Source organism: Balaenoptera ricei, chromosome 4 (genome assembly GCF_028023285.1).
Source record: "Balaenoptera ricei isolate mBalRic1 chromosome 4, mBalRic1.hap2, whole genome shotgun sequence".
Lineage (NCBI taxonomy): Eukaryota > Metazoa > Chordata > Mammalia > Artiodactyla > Balaenopteridae > Balaenoptera > Balaenoptera ricei.
Window position 1 is genome coordinate 160681318 of NC_082642.1, and position 20128 is coordinate 160701445.

General features: G+C 51.4%; 1 protein-coding gene across 7 annotated transcripts in view; it reads left to right on the forward strand.

The window, feature by feature from the left end:
• ADARB1 (adenosine deaminase RNA specific B1) overlaps positions 1-13052 on the forward strand; it is a 116520-nt gene extending 103468 nt beyond the window's left edge. For 5 of the 7 annotated variants that reach the window (XM_059921715.1, XM_059921714.1, XM_059921713.1 and 2 more), the window contains 2 exons: positions 8125-8303; positions 9108-13052. In XM_059921715.1, coding sequence (XP_059777698.1) covers positions 8125-8303; positions 9108-9287 — 359 coding nt within the window. In that variant the 3' untranslated portion in view covers positions 9288-13052. Of the gene's footprint in view, positions 1-8124; positions 8304-9107 lie in introns of those variants that run through there. The other 2 variants (XM_059921718.1, XR_009503034.1) reach the window with 2 other exon arrangements.
• Positions 13053-20128: the final 7076 nt, after the last annotated feature.

Here is a 20128-nt window from a genome sequence, read left to right on the forward strand (position 1 = left end):
AAAAATGGGCAGAAGACCTGAATGGACATTTTCCCAAAGAAGACATACAGATGGCTAACAGGAAAAGATGCTCAGCATCACTAGTTTTTAGAGAAATGCAAATCAAAACCATAATGAGGTATTACCTCGCACCTGTCAGAATGGCTGTCATCAAAGTCTACACATACCGAATGATGGCAAGGATGTGGAGAAAAGGGAACCCTCCTACACTGCTGGTGGGAATGTAAATTGGTGCAGCCACTATGGAGAACAGTACGGAGGTTTCTCAAAAACTAAAAGAAATAGAACTACCATACGATCCAGCAATTCCACTCCTGGGTATATATTAAAAAACCCAAAACACTAATTCAAAAAGATATATGCACCCCAGTGTTCATAGTGGCACTATTTACAGTAGCCAAGACATGGAAGCAACCTAAATGTCCATCGACAGATGACTGGATAAACAAGATGTGCTATATATACATATATATGTCTATACACACACACACACGATGTAATATTACTCAGCCATAAAAAAGAATGAAATAATGCCACTTGCAGCAACATGGATGGACCTAGAGATTATCACACTAAGTGAAGTCAGACAAAGACAAATATTATATGATATCACTTATATGTGAACTCTAAAAATAATACAAATGAATCTGTACACAAACAGAAACAGACTCACAGACATAGCTAACTTATGGTTACCAAAAGGGAAAGGGATGCAGAGATAAATTAGGAGTATGGGATTAACAGATGCATACTACTATGTATTAAATAGATGAACAACAAGGATTTACTATATAGCACAGGGAACTATACCCAATATCTTGTAGTAACCTATAATGGAGTATAATCTGCAAAAATACCAAATCACTATGCTGTACACCTGAAACTAACATAATATTGTAAATCAACTATGCTTCAATTAAATAAATAAAAGTAATCTATAAAAAATTTTTTAGAGTTAAAAATAAGAGCTAACATCTTTCTTAAATAAACCAAATACATGTTTTTAAAAAAAACAGTAACAAACAAGGCAGCGTCGGGGAGCGAATCGTGACGGATCTGGTCTGAGTTCCGAGGGTCTCTGGGGAGACGGTATGGGAGTCGGGTTGCGGGGCGTGGTGCTGTCAGACCAGGACAGAAAGCTGCACCGCCTGCCAGGGGAAAGCACGTGACTATTTATGATAATTGGTGAAAAGAGCTGATTTTGTGTCAAGACAGTGAAGCCTTAAATGAGAGAGAGAATATAAATACGAATAAGAATGAGTGTGTATGTGTTTTCCAGGCAGGAATAGGTGTGGATGTTTTTCTCCTTGCCCCGGTGTCTAGAATAGGGGTCCCCATGCTACATACGCATCTTTCTACGACAGAATGACCCCCCGAGGAAACAGGAGGGACCAGGTTTGGACCCGGGGTGTGAATTCTTCATTCTTCCTTTTGTCTCATATACTTTCTGGCCATTATACCTTCTCATTATTATTTTCTTCCCCTTACTTTTGCTGAGTTGATTAAATTGTCTTTTTCTCTTTTTTTGTGCTTGTGGTTTGGAAGTTTTAAAACTTATTTTGTTTTTCCCAGTGATTACCCTTAAATTTTTATTTATTTTTTTAAATTTATTTATTTTATTTATTTTTGGCTGCATTGGGTCTTTGTTGCTGCGCGCGGGCTTTCTCTAGTTGCGGCGAGCGGGGGCTACTCTTCGTTGTGGTGCTTCTCATTGCGGTGGCTTCTCTTGTTGCTGAGCACGGGCTCTAGGTGCGTGGGCTCAGTAGTTGTGGCTCGAGGGCTCTAGGTGCGTGGGTTCAGTAGTTGTGGTGCACAGACTTAGTTGCTCCGCGGTATGTGGGATCTTACCGGACCAGGGCTAGAACCCGTGTCCCCTGCATTGGCAGGCGGATTCTTAACCACTGCGCCACCAGGGAAGCCCACTCTTAAATTTTTAAAAGTGGTTTAAATATATTTGATTAAAATTTAGCATGAAGAATTAATCAGTATTTGTAAAGGTCACAGCTGGAGAAGAACTACAACCTCAGGGTTGTTTTCACTCCACGTCCTTCTCACCCTCATCCTTCTAGATTCTGATGTCATCTTGAATTTTACAAACTTTCAAAAAGCCCTTCTTAATAAGCCCCCCGGACCTATTATCAACAGTTGTTTGGACAGAAAGAGAAGAGATACACGTCCTCCTCTAATCACTGTTTCCTGTACCTGTGGGCTCCCCTCTCTTTAATTCCACACTCAGGTTTATTTTTCATTTTGCTGAAATATGTCCTTAATTTAGTGGACAGAGTAGAGTTGTTTGTTGATTGCTTCCTGTTTGATTTTTGGGAAAATGCCTGCGCAGGCGGTGCTCTGCGTCGGGTCGCACCTTCATCCGCTTGTCTGAGGACCGCAGACATCTCGAGCCTGGCCCTGCCCTGAGAACCCCAGCCATCCTCCTGTCTCCTGTGTCACTGAGCCACCTCGATTTTCTTTCCTTCCTGGGACCCCCTTTTGTTTTACCCTTGGAGCATTAAATTTATCGCTTTCCCCTAAAATTCACAGGTTTCAACACATAAAGCCTAGGTGTGTGGCCGGTTTTCCTTTTTCCTGCTGACGACTGTGAACGCTTTGATCTGGGTAATGGAGTCTTCAGGTCAGAGAGATTTTCTTCCATTTTATCCTTTGCCATTGTCTCCATCCTCTCCTGGGGCAGAGCTCACAGGTCTCGTCCCGAGCCTCCTGCTTCACTGGGTCCTTTGGTCTGCCCTGCTAGAGACCCCCCGATTTGCTCGCTCACGGCCGTGCCAGGGGCCTCGTGCTCTGAGGGACCAGCCTTTGATGGGGGGTGCTGTCGAGACCGCGTGGAGGCCGGTGCCCCGGGACCCACCGGGCGTTGTCATAGCTGTTCACTCACAGTCGCCTTCTTCTGGCTCTGATCCCCGTTCTGGGAGAAGGCGCCACGTCTCCAATTAGGTTTTCAGTTTGTGGCCGAAGAGAGAAACCTTCCGGTGACTGCACTGTCTAGGGACGCTTCCTGAGAGGGACGAGGTGTCCCAGGTGGAGTGGACGGCCAGTGCCTGTTGTGGATGCACGTGACCTCAAAGTGTGTTCTGAACACTTGAGAGCCTATGGGATGTGATTGGCCTGTTGCTTTTTAAAATCCTCTCTGTGTGGGTGTCTTTACCTATTTTATTGATGACACTTTTGAGGATTTTTCAGAAATAATTGTTAAGCTTCACTGAGCATCGTCTTCAAATCATATCTCGGGGCAGACACATCCTCCTTCCTGTCACAGAACCCGACCCCTCACACCTGCCCTTGGATCCTCCCCACCCCGTGCGGTGTGGTCCCTGTCACCCCTGCCCACCCGCTTCCAGGTGCTGCTGCAGCAGGGCCCCCGGAAGGTCATGCGCTGCTCAGAACATGAACCTGGCCCATAGTACCGCCCGCAGGACGCAAGCGCCGCGTGTCCCTCCGGGCGTCTGCCGCCCCCACCCCGCCCAGGTGTCCCCCTTTCCCTGCGTGTGCACCAGCAGTTGGAGTCCCCCTCTGGCTCCCCCAGGCACATTGGTGGGGAAGGGGCTTTCCCTTTCGCGCACCAGCCCTGTGCGGTTCTTGGGGCGAGGCCGGCTTGACCCCCTGTCCGTGTGATGGGCCTGCCTTCCGGCCGGCTCGCCAGCAGCACACACGTCACCTTCTGGACCAGAGCGCCTGGGTTCCTTCCCGGAGTGGGTGTTTTCGCCACCCCACCCTGGGCTCGTGTAAGAAGGGGGTCTGATTCGGCCCGAGGTCCCCTGCGCAGAGCCGTGGCCCATGTGGGATTGGGGAGCAGGAGGCCAGCAGGACAGGTGTGTGTGGCCACCTCGCCCTCACACACTCGCGCTGCCCACTGCTTCCACCCCCGCTCCGTCAGCTCAGGGGGCCTTTTTAACGAAAATCAGAATGGAAGTCTCGAAGGTGCTCTGCTCCAGGGGCTGCAGGCTCGGGGCTCACGGCCCCGGCTACACGGCCCGTGTCACCATCACTGTCGGGTGCTGTGTACTCGGTTTCCTTCCACTTCAGCTCGACTCAGGTCTTTGTGTATGTACAGAACAAAGACCACTTTCAGTCCAGATTGTAACTACACATTTTCCTGACCATCTAGCAAGTGACTGGCAGTTTCTGTAACGGGGAACCCATAGTCACCCTGGGTATCTGTTACTCTTCGTTATATATGTAATGCATTTGATTACATGTTACTATGTGAGGAATGTAGGAAGTATCTTTACAAGGGAAGTAAGAAAAATATCAGTGCCAGCTGAGTTTTCTAAGTTTTTACTTGTATCAGTTATTAGGCCAATTCACAGTTTCTCTGTACTTTTGCTCGAAAAGTTCTGATTCAGCACACTTAATTAACAGCAACAGAGGGACTCTCATTACCAGACAAAGTTGTTCTTTTATTGTTTTCTGCACCGTGGTCTGTGATTAACTCATTACCCTGGTTCTTGCTTTGCAGCCCCGGGAAGATAAGCTCCTTCTTGGTGTCCGTCCTACAGCAATGTTGGCCCCAGAGACTCAGAGAAATAAGCTCTTGGGCCCATTTGGGGCTCTCTGCTCCAGAAAAAGTGTGTGGTTAGTGTTGGAACCTTGGGCTAGCTATTTTCTTTTTGCCTTATTTTCTCCATTCTTGCTAAAGATGGTAGTTTACTCAGCTTAAAATAAAAAAAGAAAATTTGAACAATTAGTTAATTGACCATTTCTAGTTTTAATGCAAAATGTTGTAATTCTAAGGTTTAAGTATCATTCAATAGTAACCCTTGATTTTGACCTTGTTGTAGAAAAGTAATGGAATTGCAAAGGAAAATAGTATAAGCATTATCCATTTATTCATGAAAGATTCAATTCCCTTATGGTCACAGATTCCCCCACCAAATGTACCTAAACAGATTCCCCCCCTTTCCCCCCAAACCCCTCCCTGACTCCGTACTTGAAAGGCTGTGGCCTTGAATAAGCTCAGCGGCAGCTCGGTGACCTGCAGGAACTGACTGCACGCCAGGCAGGTGTGCTAGTGACAGCCGCCCAAGACCCAGACACCTGACAGAACTGCCGGTGGAAAACCCCAGAGCTCAGGGCAGGAGTATCCTGGCAGCAGAGTGAAACGAGGAGATGCTGAAATCAGGACTGCATCTAACTCCTAACAGGCTGGCTGTCCCATGCCCTGGGCACATCTAGGAGGAGGCCAGAGCTTCCTCCAGTGGGGTCCTGCCCGTGGTGAGGCTTCCAGGCAAGGGCCAGGCTGCACTCTGGGCTCTTGGTCAGAAGGGCCTTGGGTCCTGGCCTTTCCTCCAGGCTCTCGCTGCAATTGGAGGCCCATCCCAGAAAGAGGCACAAGAGGCCATGCCGACTGCCTCTATTAATCAGCCAAGATGTTTACTCACAAACACGAATGAACAGCCGCTGTCAAACTTTTGAGGAAAGTAAACACAAAAGAAGTGATCTATGTAAGAAAATAGAACAACTAAGCGGAAATGACTCCGAGAACAGAAGAGGATAGAAAGAATAAACCTTACTAATTTGTGGAGAGTATTTAGTAAGTATAGAACTCAAATATTAATTTGAAGGTCTGGGAAATACTCATTTAATGAATATCGAGGCAGGCAGCACCGGTCAGTGCTGTGGGGGGTGGAGGGGTCGGCACGGTGGCTGCCACGGGGGAGGGGCGGTGACAAGGAGAGGGTGCGGGGGGCCCCTCTGGGGCCAGAGGCTCAGTTTACTGAGCAGATGCTGATTACGGGTTGCTCACTCCGTGAAAAGTTGCACACTTTGTTATACTTCAGGTAGAACATTCATGGAAGGTGAAATAACTCAGCGCTCACGTCTTGGAATGAAAAAATGATTCAGCAGTTTAATGGAAAAGGCAGAAACCTTGAAGGAACCCTGAAGCTTTTCTCAGGACTGGGTCTGTCTCCCTAGGGGGCAGTTTCTAAATTGTCAGCCAGCTAGCAAGTCCCTGCGCTGAGCGCCGAGGCTGGCTGCTGGGGAAGGGGCAGCCCTGGGGCACGGATAGAGGGGCTGCGCCCGGTGCTGGCTTTGCTCTGAGGAGGATTCCCGTGGGCGGGCGTCGTGTACATCTGAGAAGGCAGGCGAATAGCCGGGCCTGGGGTCAGGAGGAGAGGCCGGCCAGAGGTCGGGACTGGCGGGGGGACCTGCGCCCCTGCGCCCCCTGCTCTGTCCACAGGGTGTGCACTCCACCCGGCCTCACTGGGGGGAACTCTGACCCCTTCCACATTCAGACTCTTCTCTGTCTTTCGGGGGATGGTGTGAAGCCAGTCGGTAGCTGGCTTTGCCAGCTGGACCGCCTCCATGGCGCTCGGAGGAAGACCTCAGAGGTGGCAGCTGTGGCCAGGAGGACTTAGGTGTCCGAACAAAAGATTAGTAGGGACTAGGCAGTTCTGTGGTTGAATGAATAGAGGGCAGTGCACCTCTTTTATTTTTATAAATTTATTTTATTTTTGTTTATTATTTTTGCCTGTGTTGGGTCTTCGTTGCTGCGCACAGGCTTTCTCTAGTTGCGGCGAGTGGGGTCTCCTCTTCGTTGTGGTGCACGGGCTTCTTGTTGCAGTGGCTTCTCTTGTTGCAAGCGTGGGCTGTAGAGCGTGTGGGCTTCAGTAGATGCAACGCGTGGGCTCAGTTGTGGTGCACAGGCTTAGTTGCTCCGTGGCATGTGGGATCTTCCTGAACCAGGGCTCGAACCCGTGTCCCCTGCATTGGCAGGCGGATTCTTAAACCACCACGACACCAGGGAAGAATGCACCTCTTAATCTGCACTCCTTTTGTGGACAAATCATCATTTTTTAAGTGTCCATTTAGTGACCCGAAGTCACCCTGCGATTCATGTCAGAAGCAGGTGAAGCAGGTGTGTTGTAGAGCAGGGGATCCAGGGTGTGGTCCTCCCGGCCCAAGCGAGCTCCGCTCTGTTCCCGAGGCTTGTCCCCCGCGTGGGAGCCCCCCACCTCCGCCTGCCCCTGGGAGAAGCCCTGGGCGACCATCCGCGGGTCCCCCCGTGGGGCAGCAGCTCCCCGCCGTGTCCGTGGGGGTGGGGTCTGTGTTGAATGCCAGGGCCCTTTAAGAAGCCCCGGCCAGCGCTGCTAACGAGAAGCTTCTCCATCACGTCAGGATGTTAGTTCAGAACCAACCACCCCCTCCTCCTGCGACCAGCCAGTGAAGGGGTAAAGGGGCAGAAGGGGCAGCTGGACAGAGCGGGTGCCCACTCCCTCCCGCGCACGCCCTGGGGGGAGGGGAGCATGGACATCCCATTAAGCGTGTATCGTCCCTTTAAGTGAATTTCCCCGAGGTTGGTGGCCTGTAAACATGAATTTTCTTTATTGTCTTTTCATGCTGCTTTCAGATGAGCTGCTGTTTTGCCCTGAAGAAGTGAGGCTTCTGAGCAAGGCCTGGGCGCCAAGTGTGGGCTGCCTGGACCTGCTGTCCCGGCTTTAACGTTCTGTGCGAGGGAGGAGTAGATGGTCACCAAGAGCGAGGGCCGGGCTGAAGCCCCCGGGAGGGTCCAGGTGCGGGCCAGCTGCTGTCGTAGGCGCCGTGGCCTTGTGTCTGCCGTCTGCGGGGTTGAATGACCGGGCTCTACACGCAAGGGGGTCGGGGAGGTGTGCATTCAGTCCCCGGCGGCGACCTGAGTGTGTCCAACTTTCAGCCCCAGGACGTGAGCCTCGGTTGGTCAAGACCAGGAGGGTTGAACCCTGCTGAGAAAGCACCAGCACGCTCGTACACGCTCCTTGAGAGTCGGGTCTCCTGGATCGTTCGCGTCTTGCGTGTGAGGCGGGGGCCTGGCCCCGGCGGGCGGCGTCTGAGCGCCAGGCACGCTAACAAGGAGCACGGTCGTGTGGGACCCTGAATCACTCCCGGAAGTGGGGCCCCTCTACGCCCAGGCGTCTAGAGATTTGGCCCCGAGTGAGCTCGGGCGTGCGTGAAGTCTCGGGGTTAGGGGTTTCTGCGGGCCCACCCGCCTCCCTGCACAGACGGGTGTGCTCCTGGGCGGCAGGGACTGGGTGAGCTGCTGGGAGGGCAGACGCGCCCGGCCGGCCACTGTCGGGCCGCGTCCCCGCAGCACCCACGCCGGGCCCCGCGTCACCCGCCCCCGTCTCGTTGCAGGCATCAGCAACGCGGAGGCGCGGCAGCCGGGGAAGGCCCCCAACTTCAGTGTCAACTGGACGGTGGGCGACTCGGCCATCGAGGTCATCAACGCCACCACAGGGAAGGACGAGCTGGGCCGCGCCTCTCGCCTGTGTAAGCACGCGTTGTACTGTCGCTGGATGCGTGTGCACGGCAAGGTACTGAGGCGCCCTTCCCCACCAGCCTGCCCGGGCGGCCGCCCCACACCTTGTCTCTTCTGGGTGCTCTTGGCTGACAGTCTGGCCCTGGCTCCTCAGATTCAAAGCAGGCTCAGCCCCCCTCCCCCCAGACTCCCACCCACCCCCGCCGGAACCCGGGACTCGGCGCTCCCGCGGAGTCCTCCTCGGGGCCCGCAGCTCCGGGGCGCCCTGGGTTCAGACCTGTGTGTTTAGACGGCTCTGGTTGGGGGCTGGGGGTTTTGCAGCGGCATGGCCCTTCTTCCCCACATAAACTCTCCTCTAGTGAGTCAGAATGTTACCGGTTTCCATTTACTTGTAAGTCGGGTCAGTAGCTTTTGTTTGTGATGGGCAGAGGTTGCTGCGTCCCCGTGGCGGGACCCTCACCCGCGCGGGGGGCCTTGGGTAGCTGCCCTGCTGATTCTAAGATCTGCACAAAAATGGGTGGGAGGAGGTGGGGGGGCCTCGAGCTCTGCCCGTGACCAAACGGCAGAGGTGTTGTTTGTTACAGACCTGCAGGTGTGAAACCCGACCTTGGAGTCCGCTGCTGGCCAGCAGCTCCTGTCTGTTTAACCTGGAAGCTGCCACTTGGGGCTGAGGATGCAGGCCCTCAGGGGGTGTCCAGCGTGGCTCTGTGTGACACGGTCCCCGGGGATGGCACTGTCCCTTGGTTCCCCCCAGAAGCAGCGCCGTTTGAAACGCCGTTTTTTGAACATCATACTGAGTTTCATTTTCTACCGTTATTGCTTAAACAGTTGCACTTGTTTTTTTTTAATCTTTTTACAGGTTCCCTCCAACTTACTGCGCTCCAAGATCACTAAACCCAACGTGTACCACGAGTCCAAGCTGGTGGCCAAGGAGTACCAGGCCGCCAAGGCCTGTCTGTTCAGAGCCTTCATCAAGGCCGGGCTGGGCGCCTGGGTGGAGAAGCCCACGGAACAGGACCAGTTCTCACTCACACCCTGACGGGCGTGCAGCGCGGCCCCAAACCTCGCAGCTGAAGCGGGGCAGGTGTGGGATGTGTGGGAGCTGGGCACGCGGCACCGTCCCCAGGGGCAGGCGCACGGGGCGCGGGGCGCGGGGTCTGGCGTCAGGGTCCCGTGTCACCACCTGGCATCTCTCTACAGCAGCGTTCCCCCTTTTGAGTCATCCAGTGACTGCTTTCAACCTCAGTTTACATTTAGAAGTTGAGTTCTACTGAGTAGGGCTTCCTGAAGTTTAGGAAAAATAGAAATTACTTTGTGTGAAATTCTTGAATAATTAATTTATTCAGAACTAGGAATATGGTTTATAAAATAAGAAATAACTATGTCAGGTCACTCTTATGCCACATTCTTTTAATTGCAAAGAAGCATTTATATACGGAGGGAGTGAGGAAATAGATAGGAAGCAGCAACCTAAAGAGACTGTACCCCTGTCCACACGTAGGTCCCTGTTCCCCGTAGGCGCCTCCCCGGGAGAGAACTCCCCTCACGGAGCCCAAGTCCACGGCGCAGCGACCCGTGGTGTGGCGCATGGGGTCGCGGCCGGGTCCCTGCAGCCTCCAGCGTCCTCTAGAAGTTTCTGTGCTCCTCGTAGGACCGTATCATGGAAAATCGTCTCTCGGTTGACTTCTAAATAATCAGAGGTCAAACATGGTCAGTAAGCCTGGCCATTCATTTGGGTTTTTTAAGCAGTATTTAGTTTTTAGGGACTAGACGGGGTCCACGGGGGCTACTGCACAATAGATAACCTCGAATTCCCTCTGGGCCTTCCTCTGAACCTCCTGGATGTGAATGACTGTCCCAAGATCTTCACAGGATGGAAATAGAGCTAAGTAAGTAGGTATTCATTCTTGGAAAATGCCACTTAAGGCGTATTTTCTGATTATTCTTTCCAGCTTTATCAAGGACATGTTTGAAGTTTAAGTGTTCAGGCTGAGAGCTGGCGAGACAGTGTGTTGCTGGTGGGGTCTCGACCAGGTTGGGATGTTGATGTCACGGCAGGGAAGGGGGTGGTCTGGAGTCGGGGGTGCCCGGGACCCCGCTCAGCACCCCACAGCACACAGGCCAGTCCCAGGCGGGCTGAGCGAGCCGGGGGTCAGGGCAGGCGGGCAGGTGGGGACCCTGGGAGGCCGCCCCACCCTGACGCAGAGGTCCACACCACGCTCCTCCCACTTCCATTCAGGATCGGAGAGGAGCTTCGTGCCCTTTGCTGAGTCAGCACCAGTTCCTGGTTCTGGGGGGTCTTGGGGGTGCCATAGGCAGAGAGGGCCCTCCAGCCAAGTCCAGGCATCAAGCTGTGTGCCTGGGTGTCCCGTGTCCTTTATGGGCTCAGAAAACTCAGAGCAGGAGCAGGACGGCCACTGGCACTTTGGCCCAGACCCCGGGCGCTCAGAGTGGGAGACGTGGTCTCAGAAGGTCATGTCTCCAGGTGTCTCCTCGCGTCCGCACGGAGACTTGAGGTGCTGCGCCCCGTGGGCGCGTGCAGGGCAGCGGGGAGGGGGCCACACTGCCGGGGCCTGGCCGGGTCAGAGGACGAGGGTTGCCCACACCACCATCTCTGCAGGGCGTTTTCTTGTCCCGACCCCGTCGGCACAGGGCTCGGGCCCGCGTGGCCCGGCGGGGCCTGCTGTGGTTTCACCCGAGAAAAGAAAGGTGTCTGGTGGCGCGCCCCGACCACAGCAGTCTCCTGCACACTCAGAAAAGACATCTGTGAGTCCCTGCATTTTTATTCTTATCTCTATAAATGGTATTTTTTCTAATGGGGATTGGGAGATGGACTTAGTTTTTAAAAAATATGTGGATTTTGGTTACAAAGTCCAGAGGAATGATACTGCACATGCACACAAGCAATCCAGGACGCCCGGCCCCCCCTCTGTCAGCCGACTGTGGACCTGAGCACGATCCCCCCGCCATGCCCCCAGCCCAGGTAAACGAATGCCTTCCTGTGTGGGTCCGTGCCGCGTGGCTGTGCCCTGCTGCCTTTCCCGGCTCACACGTGTGCGACCGTCCAGGACGGACCCGACGCGGGGCTCCTGCCCCGAGAGCACCCGGGCCTGAGGAGGGTGCTGGGGAGGAAGGCAGCCAAGGGTCGCGGGCGAGGGGGGCTTGGGGACCCCTGGGCGGCAGGACCAGGCGGGGCTGCGGGGAGTCGGGCTGGGGCAGGAGGCCGGCACAGCCCCTGCTCCCGGGACAGGGCAACTGGCACATGCCTCTGTAAGCGGGAAAAAGGAGGAAACGCTCACCCCGCAAAAGACAAATCAGGGGGCACAGCCCGCCGTGCATCACCACGCGGGCATTTCCTTGGGGTGTCGTTTTGCATCCAGGGTCCTTAATCTGGGTTTTAGAAACTTTGGAAATCTGACACAACCAAGCCCTTGATCTTTTGAGAAAATTCTTAAACTTCGAGGACATTTTGACCGGTGGGGTTTGGGAGGGTTTCTGTTCTGTCTCGTCGGCTGAGCCTGTAGTGTGTGTTCTGCAAAGACACTGGCCCTGCTGCAGTGCCTGGGCCCACTGGGTAGCTGTCCTGCTGGCAGGAAGGTCCGCCACAGAGAAGTCTCATTTTGTGACCCGAGCCAGGGCTTGTGGAGAGGGTGGCCAAGGTGGGGGCCGTGATCGCTGGTTCCTCAGCCCTCACCCCTGCTTGGGGTCGGGAGGCCTCACCTCCTCCCTGCAGTTTGACTCTGAGTCTTAATGGGGCTTTTCATCATCTTTTTCTATTTGGAGATTTTTATTATAATCAAAAACAGTTATTTTATTTTAAAATGTACAAGCCCACATTTCACAAGGTATTAACTTCTCTGGAATTTATTTTTGATGAATAATTTTGTTGCTTTGCAGGCTATAGAGTCCCTGCTTTCCTTGTAATTTCACGTGGCCGAGCCTCCCAGTCTCCTGGGGTAGGCAGGTCCCAGAGTGGAATTGGTGGGTGCTGGGAGGGGGGAGCACGCCCTGCCCCTTTTCTCCAGAAACAGACAAAAAAGACAGATGGGTTTTTTCCATTTCCAAAATATTTTACACCAAAATGTAAGGTCTGCCCCAACCAGAAATTTGATCCAGCACGAGAAGTAAAATCAGCTGGCATTCCCATCTCTAAATTCTGTGAAATTAGTGAATCTCTCAAAAGGTTTTCTTTTTATCAAAACTGTACGAATGGAAAGAGCGGAGTGTTTGTGATCGTGTGAGTCTGGCTTTGCGTGTCCTCGTCCCCGGCGTGTCCTGCGACCGTCTCTCCCTGGCCAGAGGCCGGCCCGGGGCACTGGGGTTCTGTGTCCACATGGCTGGGAGGGAGCGGCTCTGACTTGATCTGACTCTGAGCTCCTGTTTCTGGCAGCGCGTCTGCGCGTCCTCGTTCAGGGTTTGGGGGTACACGCCCCCAGCCCCGAGAACTCTCATTTTGGCCACGGCTTGGGCTGGCGTTGCATCACGGACCCAGTCGTGAACAGTTAAAGGCGGTCTGCGGAATGTTCGTGGAATGAGCCCCAGAAGCTGTTTGCTTCTCCAACTTTGGGTTATATGCTTTTAATTTTATCCTAGAATTCGGACATTTCATATGAATGTAATTCAGCCGAGAACGCTGTCACTAAGGCACACTCCTCGGTGTCCCCTGTGTGTCCAGTGATGTACAGGCCACACGTGACCCCCTGCATGAGCTTCCTCCTGCACCAAGACCAGCCAGAACCGAGCATGAGACCCTGTCACTCAGACAGAGGACTTGAGATGTTCTCAATAAAACCATGTTTCACTACCGCAGCCTCGCTGAGATTCTCTCTCCTCCCTGGTTGTTTCCCTCCTTGGTCCGGAGCAGGGTTTGGGAAGGTGTGGATGGGTGCCAGCCGAGGGCACTGGGCCGACGCTCCACTCCTGTCATCTGTGCGTGGCTCTGAGCACCTCCCCTGGGGCTTGGGCCCTCTGATTCCCACCCCCCCACACGTGGGTTCCTGGCACACGCCGGCCACTTCCACATGTTAGGCGGAGGAGTGGAACTTGCACAGCTGGCCCTGCTCCTGCCCGGCTATAGAGAGGGAGGATGGCGTGAGCCCACGTGGCGTGAGGCGTGTGGAGGGCCGTGGACGGGACAGCAGAGGGGGAGCCCACACCAGCTCGTCGCTGGCCAGACTGTCCGCCAGGGTGTCGGCCACGGTGAGGCAGCTACCTGGTGACAGGGTAGAGCGGCAGTGTTCAGGGCTGGCGTTCTGGAGGGCCGTTCACAGTACAGTGGAAACCTGGCCGCAAAGCAGTATTGAAGTTCGCGGTTGTAGAGAGATTCGGATGCTTTATGTACGAAGGGTACAAGCACACACGGAACAATCTGGAAGAGGCCGCGTCTGGTCACCGTGTGTGAATGCTGGGATTGGGACTCATTTTAATTTTATTTTCCTTTTTAAAAATTTTATCTCTTTGTCCAACATTTCTATATCCACATGAAAAACAAACAGGAAAACCTTTTGAAAAGTCAAAAGTCCCGTACAAATAAAAAGCAGCACTATTGTAGACAAGTGATTTACTGTCTTTTGCATCCATTTTGATTCCGTTTTCATTTCTTTCCCCACAATAAAAGCAACATTCAAATGAAAATATGTGTCATCAAAAAGGGCAGATTAAGCTTCAGAGAAAAGGTTGGGAGCAGCCTCTTCTTTACGAGTTGGGTCTGTAGACGGGCTTTTCCTCGCGGGGTCTTCCTGTGGCTCCATCGAGGGGGCGGGCAAGACCCCGTGTTCTGTGGCGGGGCTGGCGTGACACGGGGCTCTTGTTCTCCTGCAGGAAAGGGTACAGATGCATTCCTGGGATGGGACGGGGGTCGGGGGGTGTCGTGGTGGAGAGAGGAGGAGGGGAGGGGGCAGGCGGGCTGCAGCCGGGGGGCGGGGGGAGCAGCTACTTCATAAATTGCAGTCATTTAATTGTTAATTGACATTTAGTTAGTCATGGTATTAATAATTTCTTTAGTAAAGGTAGGGGGACCAGCCGAGTGAACCTGGAGAGTTGGGGCGCTGGCCCAGCAGCGAAGGTGCAGGAATTTGGGGAGAGGTTGAACCCAGCCGTTATTTAAAATCACACCGTGTGAGCTCCCAGTCATCGAGATCAAGGTGCTGGACCCCCGGAGCCCCTCACTCGCCGTGTCGCATTGTTGTGCTGGGCCCTGGCGTCGGCCTGCGGGGGAGTTGTGTACGCTGGACGCCCCCGCTCGGGCCCCCTCCGCTGCCCTGCTGTCCCCAGGCCCGAGAAAGGGGCGCAGACTGTGCAGATGGCACCTGGAACGCGCCTGCCAGGTTGTGAGGGCGCCGGAAGTTGAGAACGTGTTGGTGCCGCCTCTGAGGACTGTCACGCCCGTGACGAGAGGCGCCACCATTGCTTCCCGCGCCAGACACACGGGTGACAGCGACCCCGCTCTGGGCTGGCCCTGGGTGCGAGGGCGCAGCGAGAACCCACCGGGCGTCCGCGGGGGCAGCGGGCCCTGGGACTTGCCAGAGTATCGTGTGTTTTATTATTATCTATTATACGCAGCGTCGGCTGCAGTCCTCACAGCCATAAAGTTGACCGTCAGCTCATGGACACACGTGCACACAGGACAGGGAGGGGGTGCATGGCTAAGCATCGACCGGCACCGCTGGCCTGGGTCCGTAGGGCAGCTCCGGGCGGTGCAAAGGCCCTGTTCTCGGAGCGTCTGCCCACAGCCCGGAGCGGCAGAGCTGCAGGGGCCGGGGCTCCCCACCTCTCCCCGCCCCTCAGCTCCCTGGGGCCGAGGCCTCTGAGCCCAGCTGACCAAGTAGCCAACACCCAGCCGAAAATGACCTCCTGAGGAGAAAGAAGACATCTGAAGAGTACAACGATTTGACAATTAGAATATTGAATTAGAGATTCCGTCAGAATATGTGTTAATATTTTAGAACAGAGAGCCCAAGAATTTAAAATTAGCTTTAATGAACATTATAAAAGAGATAAAAAAGAAACCAAGAGAGCCAAGCAGAATTTGAAATAGTGAACACAGTAGACAAGCTAAATGATAGAATGAATTTACAATCAGAAAACCAGATGGAAAGAGGAGGAGACAAAAAGAAAAACTAAAATATCTGGACACTAGCAGTAAAGTGTCACATCTGGCAAATGGGGCGTCCGTGCCATTTGTTACCCTCACAAGGGCGCCGTTAGGATGCACAGTGAAGCCCTTGCAGATGAAATGGTAAGTCTGGGGCTTCCTTAAAAGAAAAAACGAAAACAAAAAAAAAAGGACTGTAAATGGAGAAAGGGTCTAGTTGAAACAATATTGGCCGAGTGTAGGAAATTGTTGGAGCCAGCACATAGGAATGCAGTATACTCTTCTCTCTACTTTTATGTCTTTAAAATTTTTCATAAGGAATTTTAAAAGTTCAAACATAGACTTTTAAAACTAGCATTTTATGGTACTCTAAGTGCTCTGGGAGTTTTTACACAAAAGCAGATAATGCACACACAAAAAATTTTACCACTGTAAAATGTGAATTTTCCAAGTTTTAAAAATGGAGGCTAGGCATAAAACGGTTTTTAAATGGCAATCATTTACTTCCTTGGAGAGCCGTTTTAAGGGTATCTTCATGGAAATAAGGACTTTATGCATCCGCTGAATCTTCTGTCGCCGCTCACCCTGCCTGATTTTTCTTCCTGACACTTACTGCTCTGACATAACTTGGGTTTGTTTGTCCCCAACGAAACTTAAACACTGTAGGTCAGAGGCATCAGTTCACAGCTGTTCCCCGTCACTTAGGACAGCCCTGCCGTGCTGCAGACAATAAATACCCACTGAATTAACAAAAGCAAATGATTAATTGTTAAAAATGGTGCCTCAGAGCTTTGACACAGAAAAATAGGCACTGAAAGCAGTTTTGATGAAATGCTTAAATGGAGAAACAACATTTAAGAAATCTTGCAAGAAGCCTACAATGTAAAAATTAAGTCTATGGTGGTTGTAAAAGCTAAGCTGAAAGTAAGAGAACACATACCCCTGAAAACCTAGAGTTTAAGGTCTGGGTTGTGTCAACGTGGCAAAGCCTGCGGTGATGGGAAGGCTAGGGGGTGTGAGAATACATTTAGGTCTTTGTCTTACTGGGGTGGAACTCGAGCATCCATTATCTTTATATGGACACATGACGAAGATTTTAGTTAACTCTAGTTAATGACAAGACTAATAAGATGTTAAACCCAATTCCACTGGGAGTTTGAGTTACACTGCTAGATTAAATGCGTTCGGTGTTTTATCTGCTTGCCTCTGGCAGGAAACGCTGGGGCCGAACAGGAAGTCAGCTATGGGTGGGTAATGTCTGGCCTCGTGAAGACGAGTGTCTTGTGAATACCGGTACCTCCCCACGTCCGGCTGACCTGTAAACGGTTTCACGAGTCAAATAGACCACTTGCCTCTCTACTCATTTCTTGTTGTATATGGAGGAATTGAATATTCTTAAATACTGCAAACACACATTGCAAAGTGCCAGCTATGAGACTGATTTCGTTTTTTTGCCTTTTCATTAAGCCTTCATACCTTTCCTACCTTTCTTTTTCATTAAACACAAAGGAGGTTTTGATCATGATGCTTACCAGAATTAGTGAGGAAGGGCTTTTTCAAATGATTTTTATACTTAATTCTTATTTAGTCTTTAGCTCCTGGGAATAATGATCATTACATGCACATACACATATTTTTTATCATCATTCTCCTCACTCAGTATATAACCTGAACATTTGCCTACATACTTCATTAAATTGTTACAAATTAAGTTAGAAAAGCAGTGTATAGACTCATTTTCTTTTAATGGCATATTATAAAGTGGGTCAATTAATTAAGTCTATATGTTTTAAATCTTGACTTCACTGTCTTCAGCCATTTATCTTATAAGGTGTGTCCTATAATTTTATTTCTCACGATTTTCTTTCTGAAAATCTCTGGAAAATCATGTTAACACTTCTATTTCAATGGAAAAGTGGGTCAGACCTTGTCTGACAGAAAATAAGTCTAATTTGGTTCACTGGTTTGACAAGGAGGGTCAGACTACAGGGAGGACACTGGCCATAAGTGGAATGAACTAAATCTGCAACTCCAAGCTTTGATGAAAATATATTTAAAAAAACAGTATGACAAAAGCATTTTATTGAAAAATATTGAAGGGGCTAAAAAGCAATGAAATGAACATTTCAACGTTCCCAACCCTCTCAGAATATATCAGGTTAAACAAGGTACCGCTAGGTGACGGAGAAACGGGGATAAACCATAGTCCCTTGATAAGTCGATGTGAGGCCTCGCCAGTAATGTCCCAACAGGATAACACATCCTCCTCCAAGTACATCATTTCTAATCCTTTGCTTTCAGAAAAATTTGAATGAAATTGTAATATTGCTGACAGTTGATAAAACATTTTAAAATTTTTATAATTTTTATTACAGATCACCTTCTGATTAAAGGGTGTTATGTAGGAGTTCAATAAACAATTGGGGGACATTGCTGTAATGTACCTCCTTACCTATGTATTCTGCACACAACGTGTCCTGGATGTACCTCTATTTTAAGAAGACTAGAAACAGAACTAAGATGAAGCTGGTCTCGTTGCAGCAGACTGTCCCTGATCCTTGCATATGGGAACCATCTAGTTGGAAGAACAGGCTTCCTCATCTCATTAGGAGAAGGATTTTCACTAAAATGTTGCTTTTGTGTGTAATAGTTACCTATCAATGTTGTTATATATTTATGTTGTTCGAATAATTGTGAACTGAGAGTATTTGAAAAAAATAACAATCCAGGAGATATTATTAACAAGTGAAGTCTGTTGGTCACAGAGGGAATGAAAAGGAAGGATAAGTGAAGGAGGATGAAAGATGCTGGAAGGTGGAAAGTAGAAGGTGGCGGGTGGAGGGTGGGTGGTGGATGGTCAAGGAGGATGGAGGAGGGTGGAAGGTGGAAATGGATAATGGATGGTGATGGCGGCTGGTGAATGGTGGGAAGTAGATGGTGGATGGAATGTAATAGGTACATGATGGATGGTGTGTGGTAGGAAGTGGATGGTGGGCAGTTGGGCTGGATGATGTAAGATAAATGGTGTTTGGTGGAAGGTGGCAGGAGGCAGGTGGATGGTAGAACGTGGCAGGTGGATGGCGGGTCGTGGATAGTCGAGGAGGATGGTGGAAGGTGGATAATGAGGGGTCACAGGTGGTTGGTGGAAGGTGGATTCTGATGCTTGGAAGTGGAAGGTGGTGTGTGGATGGTGAACGGTGACTGCTGTGTGATGGATGGTGAAAGATGGGTTTGGGAAGGTGGAACATGAGCCATGGAAGGTGAAAGTTGTAGGTGAAAAGTGGAAGGTGGAAGGTGGATGGTACCAGGTGGATAGAAGATGGTGGATGGTGTACACTGAGTGTCGGATGGTGAGTGGGGGATGGTGCACAGTGGGCAGTGAGTGGTAAAATGTGGGTGGTGGGAGATGGAAGGTGGTTGGAGGATGGAGAACAGTGGACGGTGAAAAATGAATGGTGGACGGTAGTAATGGAAGGTGGGAGGGGGAGAGTGAAGACTAAGGGTAGAAGGCAGGGGATGGAAGGATTGGAAGAAAACATTGTTATGAGGTCAGCTTTCTTCCAGTTTACGTATAGAAGAAATGCAATCCCAATCTAAACCCCCTAACAAGCTTATCAAAAAATGTATATGGAAATTCAAAGGAGCCTGGGTCGGAGCCCCCTGCTGGTGTTGGAGAGTCTCCCGGTGAGGCCGGAGCTCACCCGGCGGTGGGTGGGAGGGTGGGGCGGGGGTGGTGGTGGAAGGGCCATTCCCACTGCCTCGTCCTCCTGGAGTTGCTGATTCCGGGCGCTTCCCACACACAGCAACTGCGTGTCTCACACTCTGTCTGGAGACTCCATGTCTTCTTCATCACAAACGCCCTTGACCTGAGCGAACAGATGAATCTATTGTCCATGGTTCCCCGGAACGTTGCATCCCAGGAACTTGGCATCAGAGGGGCTCTGGTGGAAAGATTTTCAGGTTTAATGTTTTCCAGGTCTGCAGTCACAGGAGGGGGCTTGTCTTTAACCCAAGGACACTGGAGTTATGTTAATCCCGTGGATTACTCGGATTTTATGGGACCTTCTCAAGTCTAAGGTGGCTTCTACTTGACCTTCAAGAATGTGGATCATCTCAACCAAAAAAGTACTGTCCTCACGTTGGTTAAATTGGCAAAAGTGAGTTGTGTCTTCCACTGTCCGAGGCTGCACTTACGGTTCAATACCTCGTGTTTTCTTTCTTATTAGGAGAGTATATATATATTTTTAATGCTGCATTTTCTCTGGGAATTGTGAACACAGGTGGCCCATTAATTTTGTGACCATATAATATATTGCCCTAACTTGAACAATTTTTTGAGTGAAAAGGGACCATCAGTAACAGGCAGGCTCACACCAGGCACCACCGGAGTGTCCTGGGCCCACAGGGGCGATGTTAACTCTTGCTGTTGCTGACCGAGAGCCAGGACACCATGGCCGAGGACAGGGGTCAGCTGACCTTCACCCCAAGCGTGCCCAGGCCCAGGTTTCCTTCTCGGGTCGTGGGACGCAGTGTCCTCTCTGGCTGCCAGGAGGAGATGGATGGGAAGAAGCCTGGTGAAGTGGGGTCAGTAGGAGGGTCGGTCACCAGAGGGACAGGGACCCAGGGGACAGAGGGGGTGGTCTGCCCTGGAGGCCGGTGGCTGAGATGAGAGAAAACAGGGAGTTTGAAGGATAATCTATGCACTGGGGGATGGGTCGGATGGAGGGGGAGGGACCAGGACAGGTCAGGAGGGGTCCTGGGGGACTGGGCTGAGCAAGCCAGTGGAC